Raw genomic sequence first — 13449 nt, 5'->3', positions numbered from 1 at the left:
GAATCTCAGGTTGTTTTAAATCCTTAAAGGTAAGCTACATAAACGTGAATGGCTGCTGGAAATGGAGGAAAACTGGGCTAAATTCAGCTGGTTTTAGAAAACACTGAGATGGCACCAGAGCTAAACATGCTAGTTAGCAATCGCTACTTCCTGTTTAAGGATCCCTGAGAGCACAGACGCCTCTTCCTGCTGTCCAAACGATAAAATCATATTTCTACAAACATTACAAATTAAAGATATAATGAAATACTTTAAAACACGCAAACAAAATCAAAACGCAAAATTTCAGGAGTTTCAAATATTAAAATAAACAATAAAAATCTTCACTTTCAGTATAAATTCACTAATATTATTTTATTATCTATAATTAAAGCCAGGCATGGTGCCACCATCTGATGAAATCACCATCTGCTAGCCGGTTGATTCGCTTTTACGCTTCACTGCGTTAACGATCTGAGCAGCCTGTTCCCCTCCTGGGCTGTGGGGGCGCTGCACCAACAACCACTGAAGGAAAGGACACAAAAACCTGAGGCAACTTCCTTCTTCAACAAATGGAAACAAAATGGAGGTGTCAGATTTTAGCGGTTATTTTTCTTTGGCTAAAGACAGCTAACCAGTCTTTCTGCTAGCGCTAGGCTAGCACGTTAGCTTTAGTTGTATTTACCTAGAATGCCCTGCGATATAGTCCACTTCCTACTTTTGGAGCGGGTTTTATAGGCAAATGCAGTTGGATTACATTTTTTTCCCCATCGCATAATGACTATTTTTGTATTTTTCAGTTTATATTCTCTTTTTTCTTCTTAGCATAACAATAAGATAATAATTCATCAATTACATTTAGATTTATTCATTTAACCTCGGCTCATTAAACGGCGCCATGTTTCGTTTCTCTATCAGTTTAATGTAAAACATGTTGAGTCAAACAGTTTGCATGTTTTCTCTAAATGCGGAGAACTGATTATGTTTCGCAGAGTTAACTCATTACAGTGGTTCTGATCCAGACTCCTGGGCTTCCGTAGTCTGCAGCGGCGGGCTGAGTGATGTCGCCCCGCTGGTAATGAGTCTGCTGCGGGTTGGGCTTCGGAGTCAACAGCCGCGTTAACCCGCCGATGAAACGCCGCGGAACCGGCATCATTAGCCGGGAGAGAGACGCTCTGCTGCGGCCGTAACGAGCCGCGGCCGCCATCGCTCACTCCTTAATTAGCAGCGGGGCGGCGCGGGGCTCCTCTACTCGCTAATGGAGGCAACATGGCGGAACATCACGGCCCAGTTGGAGCCGGGACGGAGCAGCTTCTCTGCTCAACAGTTCATCAGCTGATGAGCACAACGGCAGGGGTCAGAGGTCAGCGTTATTACGTCTGAAGGCTCGGGGTGCCGTGACGGGGTGTGGTCAGGTGTCATCTGAGTTTGATGTGTGATGTGAGGCCGCACACTTCAAGGTCAGAGGTCAAGGTGGATGAAGAGGCAGAATCATCCTCATCAGGTCAGGAGTGTGTGTATGTGTGTTAGAGCTAGAGAAAAACACGGTGGTGGAGGAGTGATGATCTGAAAGACTATTACAATTAGATTATTATTATTATTATTTATCTGTATCATTTTTATCATCTGTTGTGTAATTAAGGATTTTCACATCATTTTTCTTTCTTTCTCAGTTATGAACCATAAAAACTCACTACATGACAGCATTGATTTTATTTAATTTTTTCTACAGAAGAGTATTAGTGCCAAAATGAGAATTTAGATTTTAGGTGTCAGACTTTTTTTAAAATCTTCATCCATATTTTATCTAATCTTAATGTCATTAGATTTGTTTACTGTATTTGTTTAGAAGATTTAGGACAAACAGTTGGTAACGTCTAGTTTGAACAGAGGATGTCATGACTCTGCCACCACCATGCTTCACAGCTGTGAGCCCAGTTAGCAGAGCGGTGCTGGTCTGTGTTGCCAGGTTGTGATTTATCCCGGGTCTGGAGTCGTTTCTGTTTTCCTGTCAGAATCTCTCCCAGCTTCCAGCCTGACGCTCTCAGTGATTTCCCGGCTGAAGGCAGCGGAGCGTTTCAGCTCGTTGTGTTTTCACCACAACGAGCCTTCAGGCGGCGGCACACAGACGCCGTCAGAGTCTGAACCAATTACAGGACAATTAGCCAGCTGGCTGTTATGAAACACAGCAATTAATGTTTCGTTAATAAGTCAGATTCACAGCGATTCCACATCATCGGCTAATCACCGGGTAATTACTGCCGCGGCGGATTGATCCGACAAATCTGGGTCTCTACAAACTCCTGGGCATCAACATCTGGAGCTCACGGCGCCACCATCAGGCCGGCTGACTTAACGCTGCTGTCAGCAGCTGTTACTGTAAAACTGTAAAACTTTTCCTCTCAGCGTTGAAATTCAGATGAATTAATTCTCCTGCAGGGGAATTCATCTGATTTAAACAGATTATGATGCAGAAATAACAAACTGCTGCTGGGCTGAGATATTAAATATACGGCAAATAAAATATACCGGAAATTAAACATTAAACCTAGACAAATGGAGGAACTGAAAATATAAAAGAAAATCTAAAAATGGCTGTTTTTTCCTCATTTAAATATAAAATGTAACACCTAATGCAACATAAAATAGTAAATACTGCCCAAGAAAACATAAAAAAAATCTAAAAGAAAATTTATAAAAATCAAGAAAAACAAGGAAATTAAAAGAATAGGTTTATTAGAAATAAAAACTGGACATATTATAACATTTCTGTGGAAACTTGGCTCAATTAATCTGTCACAGCAGAAAATATAAAACTGTAGATAAGCTGACCGAACAGCCAGAAGATGAATGTGGAAAAGTCGTTAAAGTACGGTGGCCTGGAGGTACAAACATACAGGAAACGCATAAAAGATCCAAATATAAAGAAACAAGAAAACAAAGTGCAGGAAATGGAAGTTAAAAGTTAAATGCTGCAGATTTTCTCCTCTTCTGTGTGTAAAAACAATCTGATACGGTTAAAACATCTCCGTCAAACTCGAGGTCTGTGGGCCAAATCTGACTCTCCATAAGTCTTTATGTGGCCGTCTGGACCAAATGAATAAAACCTTAATCATAACAGTTGTTATAATATGAAAATATGTTTTATAGTGTTTAATTTAAATAAATTCTCACTGGAAGCAAAGGAAGGGTATTTATTAGTTTTATCAACACGTTCTGGAACAAAATCCTCTAAACTCTTCAATCGTTTTCATCATGAAGATTTCAGCCTGAGCCACATCGTGAGTCTTAAAGGGCCGGTAGCACCAGAACATATTGATAAAACTCCAACAAACTGATAAATACTGAGCTCACTGATCAAAGACCTGCCTGCTACCTAGCAACCGCATCATCCAGAAAGCTCTTACTGCTTTCTGGTTGACTGTACAGGAGGCTTCACTTCTGCTTTTCAAAGCTGTTTGGCTGCATATCTGTGCTTCTGTTTGTAAACGTTATTTGAATTGGAAAGGACAGGGCCTCTAAAACAGGTCAGAACTGAAATCTGATCAACTCAGGAAGGTTTAGTGATGAAATGTGATGAAGGTTTTGTTTAGGCCACAGACCGGTCCGGTCCGGTTTAAGGAAGCAGAACGGGTCAGCGGCGTTAGAGGAAGCAGACATCTCCATGCGGCTGCCGCAGCGTTCAGTGAGGTCATCATCATCATCGTCATCGTCTCGGCTCAGTTTGAGCAGAAACAGGAATTATCCACAGAACCGAACAGAACCTGGATCATCATCTGGAGCCGCCGGGCCGTCAGCCCCGCTGGGACCACGACTGGAGCCAAGGCAGCGTGGCGCCGTCTTGATGCTGGCGGCCATCTTTGCTCGTCTCAGGAAGCATCGTTCACACGGTGGATAATCGGATTAAGGTGGCGCCGTTTGTTCTGCTCTGTGAGCCCAGCTGGGCCGAGACGTCGAGAGGCAGTCAGACAGAACATCAGAGGTACCACTGGTTCCAATGAGTGTACTGGTTCTAATGGGTATACAGGTTTTAATGGCTCTACTGGTTCTACTTCTATTGGTCTTAATAGTTCTATTGGTTTTAATGGTTCTACTAGTTATAATGGTTCTATTGGTTTTAATGGTTCTACTAGTTCTACTGGTCTTACTGGTCTCTATCAGTCAAGTTGAAACTATTCCAGCATCTCCAGTATTTTTCTTTTTCATTAAAGTTACAGAATCTATTAAAGTTACAGAATCTATTATTTCTTCATTTATGTGTAAATAAACGATAAACTCAATATTTTAATAAAATAAACAGATTTCTGTAAATGAAAAATGTAAATTATTCTACAGTTTAAACAGAAAAATGACTCCAGGTTTAAAAAAACATTTCCGGTTCTTCATCTCAGTTCAGCTTCATTTTATTAGGTTTATTAAAGTCAGTTTTGGTTTTTATTACTAATAAATTATATTAAATTTAAACTCTCTGTTGGATCTTATATTTTCTATGTTAAGATTTTAATTGTATGTTTTCTGAAGAAACTTTTGCTAATTTTGGATTGTGACTAAGGGCCGTTTAAAGTTCCTCCGAGGGCCTCAAATGGTCCCTGAACCACAGTTTGAACCCCTGTTGTCTCCTAATTGTTCTCTGGTTTTTAACCTGAAAGCTGCAGATAATCAGTGAAACTTATTGATCAGCATCAAAAGTGACATAAGAAACAATAATAAAAATGTTCAGTTCAGTTTATTTAATATGAATTTTTGGTTAAACAATAAATTAAAATTAAATTAAAAATATGTTATTAATTCCAAAAGAAAATTAAATAAATGATGATAAATAAAATCATGTTCTGGTTCAACACATTTATAACATTTCCTGCTGTTTGCAAACTGTTTCAAATTTAAACATTATAGATTATATAATAATAATAATAAAACCTGATTCTAATTTAATTCCACAGATCGTCACATCTGGTCTAATCAAAGTCCTGATCCGGGTCATGTGACCTCCTGAGGCTCCACCCACTAACAGGCTGATCCTCAGGGACTTCAGTCAGGAACTGGGTCAACGGATCAGTGAGGTGGAAACACACACACACACACACACACACCTTTGTTTTCATTTCTTTCCCTTCTTGATTTCTTGAATTTAAAGGTAATTGCACCAGAGCGGGGTATGAATAAATATGCTCTGGGATCAATCTGGAGGAGAAACTGCAGGAAATTATGTCATATATATTAATTATTATTGTTAATTTTAACTGAGTTAGAAGGTTTTTATTTATTCTCTGTATTTTATTTATGTGTAAAATGATTTAATAATATTTATTATCCAGCTGATAAAATATTTTAGTAAAAGTTCTGGTTCACTCAGCATTACGTCATTAATTAATAACTAATATCTACATTTGAAGTTTCTATAATGTTCAGAAAAACTTTGTTTACTTCAAAAGCAAAAAACAAAAAAAATCATTTTATTCCATTTGTTCATGTTTGTGGTCAGAGCGCCCTCTGGCGGCCACACAATGGAATTACATAATAGAAATTTTAATTTTTTTAAATTTTATTAGCAATTTTGAAACATTGACATTGTACACAAACATAAGAAAAGAAAAAAATAGAAATATGAATTAAAATGTTGTTGTGCCGCAAAGTGACGTCATCCACAGCAGGAAGAGTTTATTGATCAGGTCCTGAAGGGAAACAGCGCCCCCTGCTGGTAACGGTAAGGAACTGCAGGTATTTAATTGATCAGAAACAGTTTTTACAGTATAAATGTTTGGAGTTTCTTTGGTTTTCTAAAACAGGGAGCTGAGCGCTCAGTGCGCTGCTGCCACCTGCTGGAGTCCCGCGGTACTGCACCGTTAATACTTTATTTTATTAAACATAACGAGAGACTTCAGTATTTACAGAGTTTATGACCTGAACTCTGTTGGTTTGAAACATTTGAAGATTAATTATCTCTAATATTTATTTCTATTGTTAGGGATAAAATCAGAAAATGTTTTTAAATTCTCAGAAAAACCAAAAATCTAACAGCTCTGATGGTCAGTTTGCTGAACATCTGGAAACATTTTCTATAAAATATGATTTAAAAAAAAAAAAAAAAAGCTTCAGCCTCATGTCCAAATCTATTAAATTATGTTGTTCAGATGTTTTAGTTCAATCATAAACATTAATAACATAATTAATTTAAAATCCTTTAAATGAAGAATAAAGTGATAAATGAGTTAAAGTTGAATTTTATCTTTAACATTTAATAAAATTTTCCTCAGAATCAGGAAATGGAAAATATTTAATATGCGAGTAAAATGGTAAGAAAAATAAAGTTAAAAACAGGAAAAGTTTTTCTGCTCTGACTTCATCGCTTCCTGCTTTGTTTTTTTCTTTCCAGGACATCAGTGTGTGTGTGTGTGTGTGTGTGTGTGTGTGTGTGTGTGTGTGTGTGTGTGTCTCTAATGGACTGAATGTTCAAGGCTGAGGGCCTAATGGGTTCTGCGTCCAGTCGGTCCATTAACGATTCTCCGTCTGAACGACTTTAAGTAGCGAAACTTTAAACGTTCAGAAAAACAAAAACTGAATTTCTGTTTCATAAAAACAAATGAAGATCAGAGATCTGCGTCAGGAAAACGTTCTGCTGCTGGAGGAAATTCAGACCTGATAATAAATAAATCAGATTAATTCCAGATGTTTTATCTGAACTGGGATTCTAATGTTAAATTTTGAATTTTTGAGAGTTTTGCTCTGAAATCTCTGCAGCTGCTGATTTTAACGCTTCAGACTCCAAATATCTCCTCAGGTTTGCTGATGAGAGCAGCTAATGCGAATGCTAAAGCTAGCAGCCTTCCTCAGATTCCCTGTTTGGGGTTCAGCTAATCAGCAGCAAGAGAAATTAAAGGCGTTCCTGACTGGCTGCTACGCTAACAACTAGCCGCTAGCATGTCAACATTTCAGCTTCTGAATATTTATTTTACATCCACAGAAAAGTGCTGACTACATGTAAACTATTCTGTAAAATGGTTTAAAATATTATTTAGATTCAAGCTGGAGGAAAATAAATAAATAAATGAAGTGAGAAGTTTTACCGTCTGGTTTCTTTAAAATGTTTCCTTCACCTTTTAGAGAAACTTCTCTTTCTCTCCTCATGGTGACGCTCACACCAGCTCCGTTCAGCTGGAAGCTCCTTCTATTTAAGGCGAGTTATTCCCTCCCACTGTCGCCACATGCTAACTTTGATGCTAATTCAGTGCAACCAAGTGGTTTACCAGCAGCAGTAAAATATCAGCTAAATGTTGGATTTAAGGGATTAAAAGGTCAAAGATCAAATTAATTTTCAGAGTCTGTAGAGTCCAGGTCACGATTAATTGACTACTAAATTAGTTGGCAATTATTTTAATAACTGATAAATCTGATTAGTTGTTGAATCTTAACTGTTGATAAACTTTTATTCATTGAGAAAGTTTACAAACCAGCCGAGTAATTACAGGAAGCTAAATGTTTCCAGTTTAGTGAAACGCTGCAGTGCTAAGCTAATAGTTAGCAAATTAGCAGAGCGTTTCCTTGGCTGATGAACTGTGAACGTTACGATGAAACTCCTGTTGTTTTTATTAAAGTCTGTGATGGAAAACCTGCTGAGTGAAGAGCAGCTGAACTTCCTGGAAAATCAGCTAATCGGTGATTAGCGCCGCTGAGGAAGAACAAAAGCAGCAGCTGCTGGTTTGAATCCCAGCCTGCCGCGGTTACCGCATCACACCTGGGCGCTAATCCGACAAACCAGCCTGTGGCCTTTCACACAGGACGCACATGACATGCTTAGATTATTATTAAGCCCTGAAAATGGAAAAAAAACATCATCAGACATTCAAGAATAAAGAAATAAAAGCTGGGAGGAAAAAATGTTTTTGTGATGGGAGGTGAGGAGGGAGGCAGATGCTCCATTGATTGGTAGTGTGTATATTTGACCACCATCCATGAATGATGTTACGCTCTCTCTCTCTCTGTGTGTGTGTGTGTGTGTGTGTGTGTGTCCTTGACGGCCAGGATATAAACGAGCTGCTCTGAGCTTCAGAGGACAAGAGCAACCAAGAAGAAGTCTTCACCTCCCAGAATCCACCAGCAATAAGAAGCAGAAGAAGTAACATCAAACTGAAGTGAGTTTTAATTTTTCAATCTGTTCATCAGAAATTAAAATGTTTTATTAAATAAAACAGAAAAGTTTTTTTTTAGCTAAAACCTTAAAATAAACTGTAATGTTTTTGAATTTCACCTTAAATGTTTTATTTTAATTCATGATAGCAGTTTAATTATTAATTACAGTCATTAAAATGTTCAGTATTTTATTTCTGTTTAATATTCATCTCATTTTGTAACAAAATGTGGATAAAAATGCCATGAAATGTTCTGGTTTCTGATTGGTGGACAGGATCATGAGTCCTGCGTGGCTATTGGTGGCCGTGGTGGTTGTGGGCGGAGCCAGAGGAGCAGCCAGCCAATGCTGGGAGAGTCTGAGTTGCCAGGACCTGAACAGCGAGAGCAGCATGATGGTAAAATGATCCATAAACATTAAACCGTCCAGGAACATATTTACTACATTATTTAATCTAACGCCACAGAAAAATCACTTTATACTGTTAAATATTAATAAATATTTGCTTTCAATAAGTTACAATAACAATTTGATCCGTTCCTCCAGGATTTATATTTAGATCAAAAGATTTTGTGGAGATAAATTATACATATTTGCAGTGAATTTTGTGATATTTGTGCAAATTTATGATGGTAAATGAGGCAGCAGAGGAGTAAAATAAATACTGCCACCTGCAGGTGGGAGGTAGCTTCACCACAACCTGACCAGCAATGAACTCAAAATGATGCATTAGTGTGAAAATGTGACTTATTTTAGATTTTATGTGAATTTCTTCTGAAAAAACAGAATGAAAAAAAAATGTTCATTGAAAAATGAGTTTTATTGATAATTAATCTAGATTGTCGAGAACAATGTAGTTCCATAAAGTTTAGCTGAAGATCATCGTTGCTGTTTCCCACTTCAATCCAAGTTTAATCTTTTTTTTATTAATCTGTTTTGAAGATTATTTGGTTAAAAATCTTTTTAAATTTTATTTTAATGTTTTTTGCTTCCTCTGCCTACATCCCCCAGAATGCTGTGCGGTAGCCATATATTGATTGGTATTGACCAAACTCAATATTTCAGATGTGGTCCAGTTAAATGTTTATTATTATTAAAAGTTAAATTTTATTTTGTAGTTACTATAATATAACTTTAGATAAGTATTAAGGTTTAGTTGGATAAAGTCAGTAAATCTGACCCTGTGGGGTTGGTAGGACTGTCTCCACGCCTGCCGCTCCGACCTGACGGCCGAGACGCCCCTGGTCCCAGGTGACGCCCACCTGTCGCTGCCCCCCGACCCCACCGCCCCTCAGGCCAAGCGCTCCTACTCCATGGAGCATTTCCGCTGGGGGAAGCCGGTCGGCCGCAAACGCCGCCCCGTCAAGGTCTATACATCCAACGGCGTGCAGGAGGAGTCGGCTGAGGCGTTCCCCGCCGAGATGAGGAGGCGCAGCGACGAGGAGGAGGAGGAGCAGCTGCTGCAGGAGAAGAAGGACGGCTCCTACAAGATGAAGCACTTCCGCTGGAGCGGGCCGCCGGCGGGGAAACGCTATGGAGGATTCATGAAGAGCTGGGAGGAAGGGAGGCAGAAACCGCTGGTCACGCTGCTGAAGAACATCATTAACAAGGAGGAGCAGATGTAGCCAATGAGACGCTGAGACACGCCGGGGGTTCAGCCAATGAGACGCTGCGAGGGATTTCATATTTATGGCTCCATGTAAATAACTGTATTTATTATATGAGTTATTTGCAAGCAAAAGGAAAAACGTGTTTGTCTTTTGTTCTGTTTCTTTAAAAACATGTCAGTGGCCTATTCAAAGTACAGTCATTAAATTCAACTTTAAACCTAAATAATCTGATCTGGGAACAAACACAAACATTTACTGGGTTTTAATTCCATTTGAACAAAAAATGAACCAAAGGAACTGTTCAGTGCTGAACTGTTTCCTGTTCGTCTGATTTTATCGCTTCTCAAACGTTTCCATCTCCGTTTCCTCATTTCCTCTAATTATTCGTTTCCACCTGGAGACGAGACAAAACCTGTCAGGATATTTCAGCGTTTGAAGGTTAAAATCATCCTGACAGAAACGAGAGTTTCAGGATGTTTTAAAGCTCCGTCACTTTAAACCCAAACAAGATGCAAAATATGGATTCTGAAGGATAAATCACCTTTAAGGTTTTCACGTAAAAATTAATTTTGTTCAAACCTAGAGGACATGTAAAGCTAAGAGGTTCTGCAGAACCAGAACTTTAAAACAAAACAAAGATCTGATTATTATGAACAGAAACCAGATAAATGACTTTTATTCCTTAAATTCAGCTCAGCTGCAAATTAAAGCTACTTAATCATTAAAAATGACTTTTTTATTATAATTTAGTCCATTTCATACACTCTCACTTCCTTCGATATATTTTGATGCTAAAGTTGTTGCAGGAACGTCACCGTCCTCTGATAAATTCATGCTGCAGTTCAAGGTTCCTCCACAAGAGGGAGACATCCTGTAACCAGACAGGTAAATTCTGGGTCCACGTGATGTTTTTAAGGACTGTTTTTTGTACCTCTGCGTTTTTAAAAAAAATCTTGTTTCTGTTTCCAGTTGTTTTTTCTCATTTCATTTTCAAACTGGGACAGATAAATCCTCACTTGTATAAGTGATCCTGAAGCTGTAAAGTCAACACAATTTGCTTTTAAATGTGAGGAAATTTTATCTACAAAGTTCAAGAAAGTCTGAATTGAAGCTGGAAGTGCTGAAAAACTCCTAAAAGGTTTAGAAAGTGTAAATATCAACTCCAGAGGAGCAGAAACACATTAACTAGATTTATTTAAAAATAAAGTATCATATCTGTCTGCTGTCTAATGCAGCACTCGGTGTCAACATGACACAGTTCTGGTCTGAACAAACGGGTTCAGGGAATCCTGGAGAAACTTTTCATCTTCTCAGAGGGTCTGGCGTTTCCCATGGAACATGAACGCACCACCAGCACACATGGAGGGTGAGGTTTCCACTCAGAGCGTGTCCGCTGGTTTGAGTTGAGTCCAGGTTCTGGTTCAGGTCTGAATTCGCTGCAGTTTAGGTTCTGATGGAGCTTCAATGGTTTCTCCAGACATGAAAAGTTCCTGAAGAACAAAAAAAACGTTTCAGAACAGAAACCAAGTTCAACAAACTGAGTTTCCTCAGGAAGTCTGGGTTCAGTTATCTGCTCCAGATTTCACCGCCGACTTCAGCTCAGAGTATCTGAACCCGAAGTTAAGGTCAGCGCCTGAAACTAAAGGTCAACACACTCAGAGTTGTCATAACCACCCCCTGGAAAGGTCAAAGGTCAAGTTTGTTCCAGTCAGCTACCTTATCATAGATGACTTTAACGATGAGCGAGCAGCTGGGACATGTGGCCACCTCCTCCCCGTTCTCCAGGTCCTCCTTTAAAAACATAAACAGGGACTCAATATCAACCAGCAGGTCAAAGGTCAACATATTATAATAAATGCCACAACATAGATGTATCCAGCATGATGTATAGAGGAGGATTAGAGTTTAGTGGGATGTAAAGAACAGAAATAACGTGGAAAATGAAGTGAAATAAGAGGATTCATTTAAAATTCGGCTAAAAAGGTTTTATAACAGAAAAATAACATACAAAGCAAAAATAACATAACTTCCACATAAGTGGAGAAATGTTTCAATAGCTGAAGCCGAATCAAGCTAAACACTTTACTTAACAATAATATGAGATATTTCTGTGAGCAGGTTAGTGTGTGTCTTCCAACAGGTCAGTTAATGTTAAAATTAACAGATTTTATATGGAGTTTGGGTAGAGGCGCTGAGGCTCCGCTCACCTTGGTTATACAGAAGCGGTCTCCACAGGGACAAGGGAAGTAGTAGGCCTCCGTCTCCTCGTCAAACTCAAAGTCCTCAATCTCCACCTCATCATGAAACACCGACATATTTTACCGGAGACACCATCAGCCGCTTCTGACGGGTTTATTTACGGCGACACGCTGATTCCAGCCGGGCTGCGGCGCAGAGTGATGACGTTTCTGTCTCACGCCGTGACGAGGGCGGTGGTGACTAAAGAATGACTGCATTCATCAGTTTGATTCGTTTAGAACTTCTGTAAAATAAAATTATTATTGATAGAAATTTTAAATTTATTTTTAAATTTCTATCACAACTTCTTGTTCTATATAGAAACAAGAAGTTGTGTGTTAGATAATTTCTTAAATTTGTGCCCACATTTGTCTTTTTTCCATCCGTCATTCTTCTCAACATCGTTTGAGCGTTCTCTTTCTAGCCGGGTCATTATCGACTGCGACCACATGAGGGCGGTAAAGAGACTTTCTGGTATAAAAATTAAATAATCTTTGGTTTATTTTATTTATTTATTTTTTAAAAAGTTTGTTTTTTATTTTGTCCTTCAGTTACACAAGTATCGCTTATAGATTAATCATTAATCTAATTCATCATTAAACAATTCCGAAGTGTGTAACTACAGGGTCTGACCACAGGATGGCGGTAGACAGATTTTCTGTAAAAAAAAATAAAAAATCCTACAATATTTATTGTTTTCAACAGTGCGTGGTCTAATATTTTTAAAAGCTTCATTGATTTTTTATTTTATTTTAATTATTATTTAGGTGTTTTCATCCTGATAGCTACTCTGATCCCAGCTGGTTGAAGCTTACTAATAAAATATTTTTATTAATGTCTAAACCCTGCCAGCATGCCTAGGTGGGCCCCATGTGGGGAAAAGGAGGGCAGACCATATGGGTCCCATATGGGTTTGTCCGCGGGTTTGCCCATGTAGGGCCACAGCCCACATGGGCCCTACATGGGCCCTATATGGTGGTGGCCCACATGGGTTTGTCCATTTAGGGCCTATGTAGGGCCCATGTGGGCTGTGGCCCTACATGGGCAAATCCATGTGGGGCCATCGTGGAACCCGCGGACAAACCCATATGGGACCTATATATCAAGCCCTTCTTTCCCCCACATGGGTCCCACCTAGGTATGCTGGCTAGTTCATCCTTAAAATTCCTCAGGTAATTTTCATTATTTTTATTGACGTAAATGTAAAGGTTTCTTTCAGCTGCTACATTTCTATCTAATCATATAAATCACAATTTGTAAGTAAATGTTGTTTACCTTATGGTCTGTATGATTGAAGAAACTCCAGTATAAAATAAGCAGATTGTTATTCACCGGATGAAGTCAATATAGCTATATTTTTAGAGAAAGCAATGGGTGATGGGAAATCGCCATGGAGATTTAATAAAAAATCCTGTGGTCTTCCACACATGAAGAGGCTCTGCCACATTTTTCTCCTCCTATCTTGACTCTGGATGGTCAGAATCAGCCTTAGAC

At 38.8% G+C, this 13449-nt stretch overlaps 2 protein-coding genes and 1 long non-coding RNA gene across 3 annotated transcripts; 2 read left to right on the top strand and 1 right to left on the bottom strand.

The window, feature by feature from the left end:
* Positions 1–853: 853 nt before the first annotated feature.
* Positions 854–5760, top strand: LOC106950366 (uncharacterized). The gene is made up of 3 exons (XR_001425604.1): positions 854–1483; positions 4923–5042; positions 5616–5760. It is a non-coding gene; the product is annotated as an uncharacterized LOC106950366 (long non-coding RNA).
* A 2239-nt stretch (positions 5761–7999) lies between these two features.
* On the top strand, positions 8000–9859 carry pomca (proopiomelanocortin a). Its single transcript, XM_015037162.1, has 3 exons — positions 8000–8111; positions 8384–8504; positions 9304–9859. Exons 2-3 carry the CDS (start codon positions 8388–8390, stop codon positions 9730–9732), a joined length of 546 nt encoding a protein of 181 aa, XP_014892648.1. The 5' UTR covers positions 8000–8111; positions 8384–8387; the 3' UTR covers positions 9733–9859.
* An 805-nt stretch (positions 9860–10664) lies between these two features.
* Positions 10665–12163, bottom strand: dph3 (diphthamide biosynthesis 3). The gene is made up of 3 exons (XM_015037163.1): positions 11925–12163; positions 11434–11508; positions 10665–11207 (listed from the first exon to the last, which is right to left on the bottom strand). Exons 1-3 carry the CDS (start codon positions 12030–12032, stop codon positions 11139–11141), a joined length of 252 nt encoding a protein of 83 aa, XP_014892649.1. The 5' UTR covers positions 12033–12163; the 3' UTR covers positions 10665–11138.
* Positions 12164–13449: the final 1286 nt, after the last annotated feature.

This window comes from Poecilia latipinna, unplaced genomic scaffold (assembly GCF_001443285.1).
Source record: "Poecilia latipinna isolate Pla-1442-1.1 unplaced genomic scaffold, P_latipinna-1.0 Scaffold397, whole genome shotgun sequence".
NCBI lineage: Eukaryota > Metazoa > Chordata > Actinopteri > Cyprinodontiformes > Poeciliidae > Poecilia > Poecilia latipinna.
The sequence above is the reverse complement of the archived record's forward strand: the minus strand, read 5'-3'. Positions and strand labels throughout refer to the sequence as shown.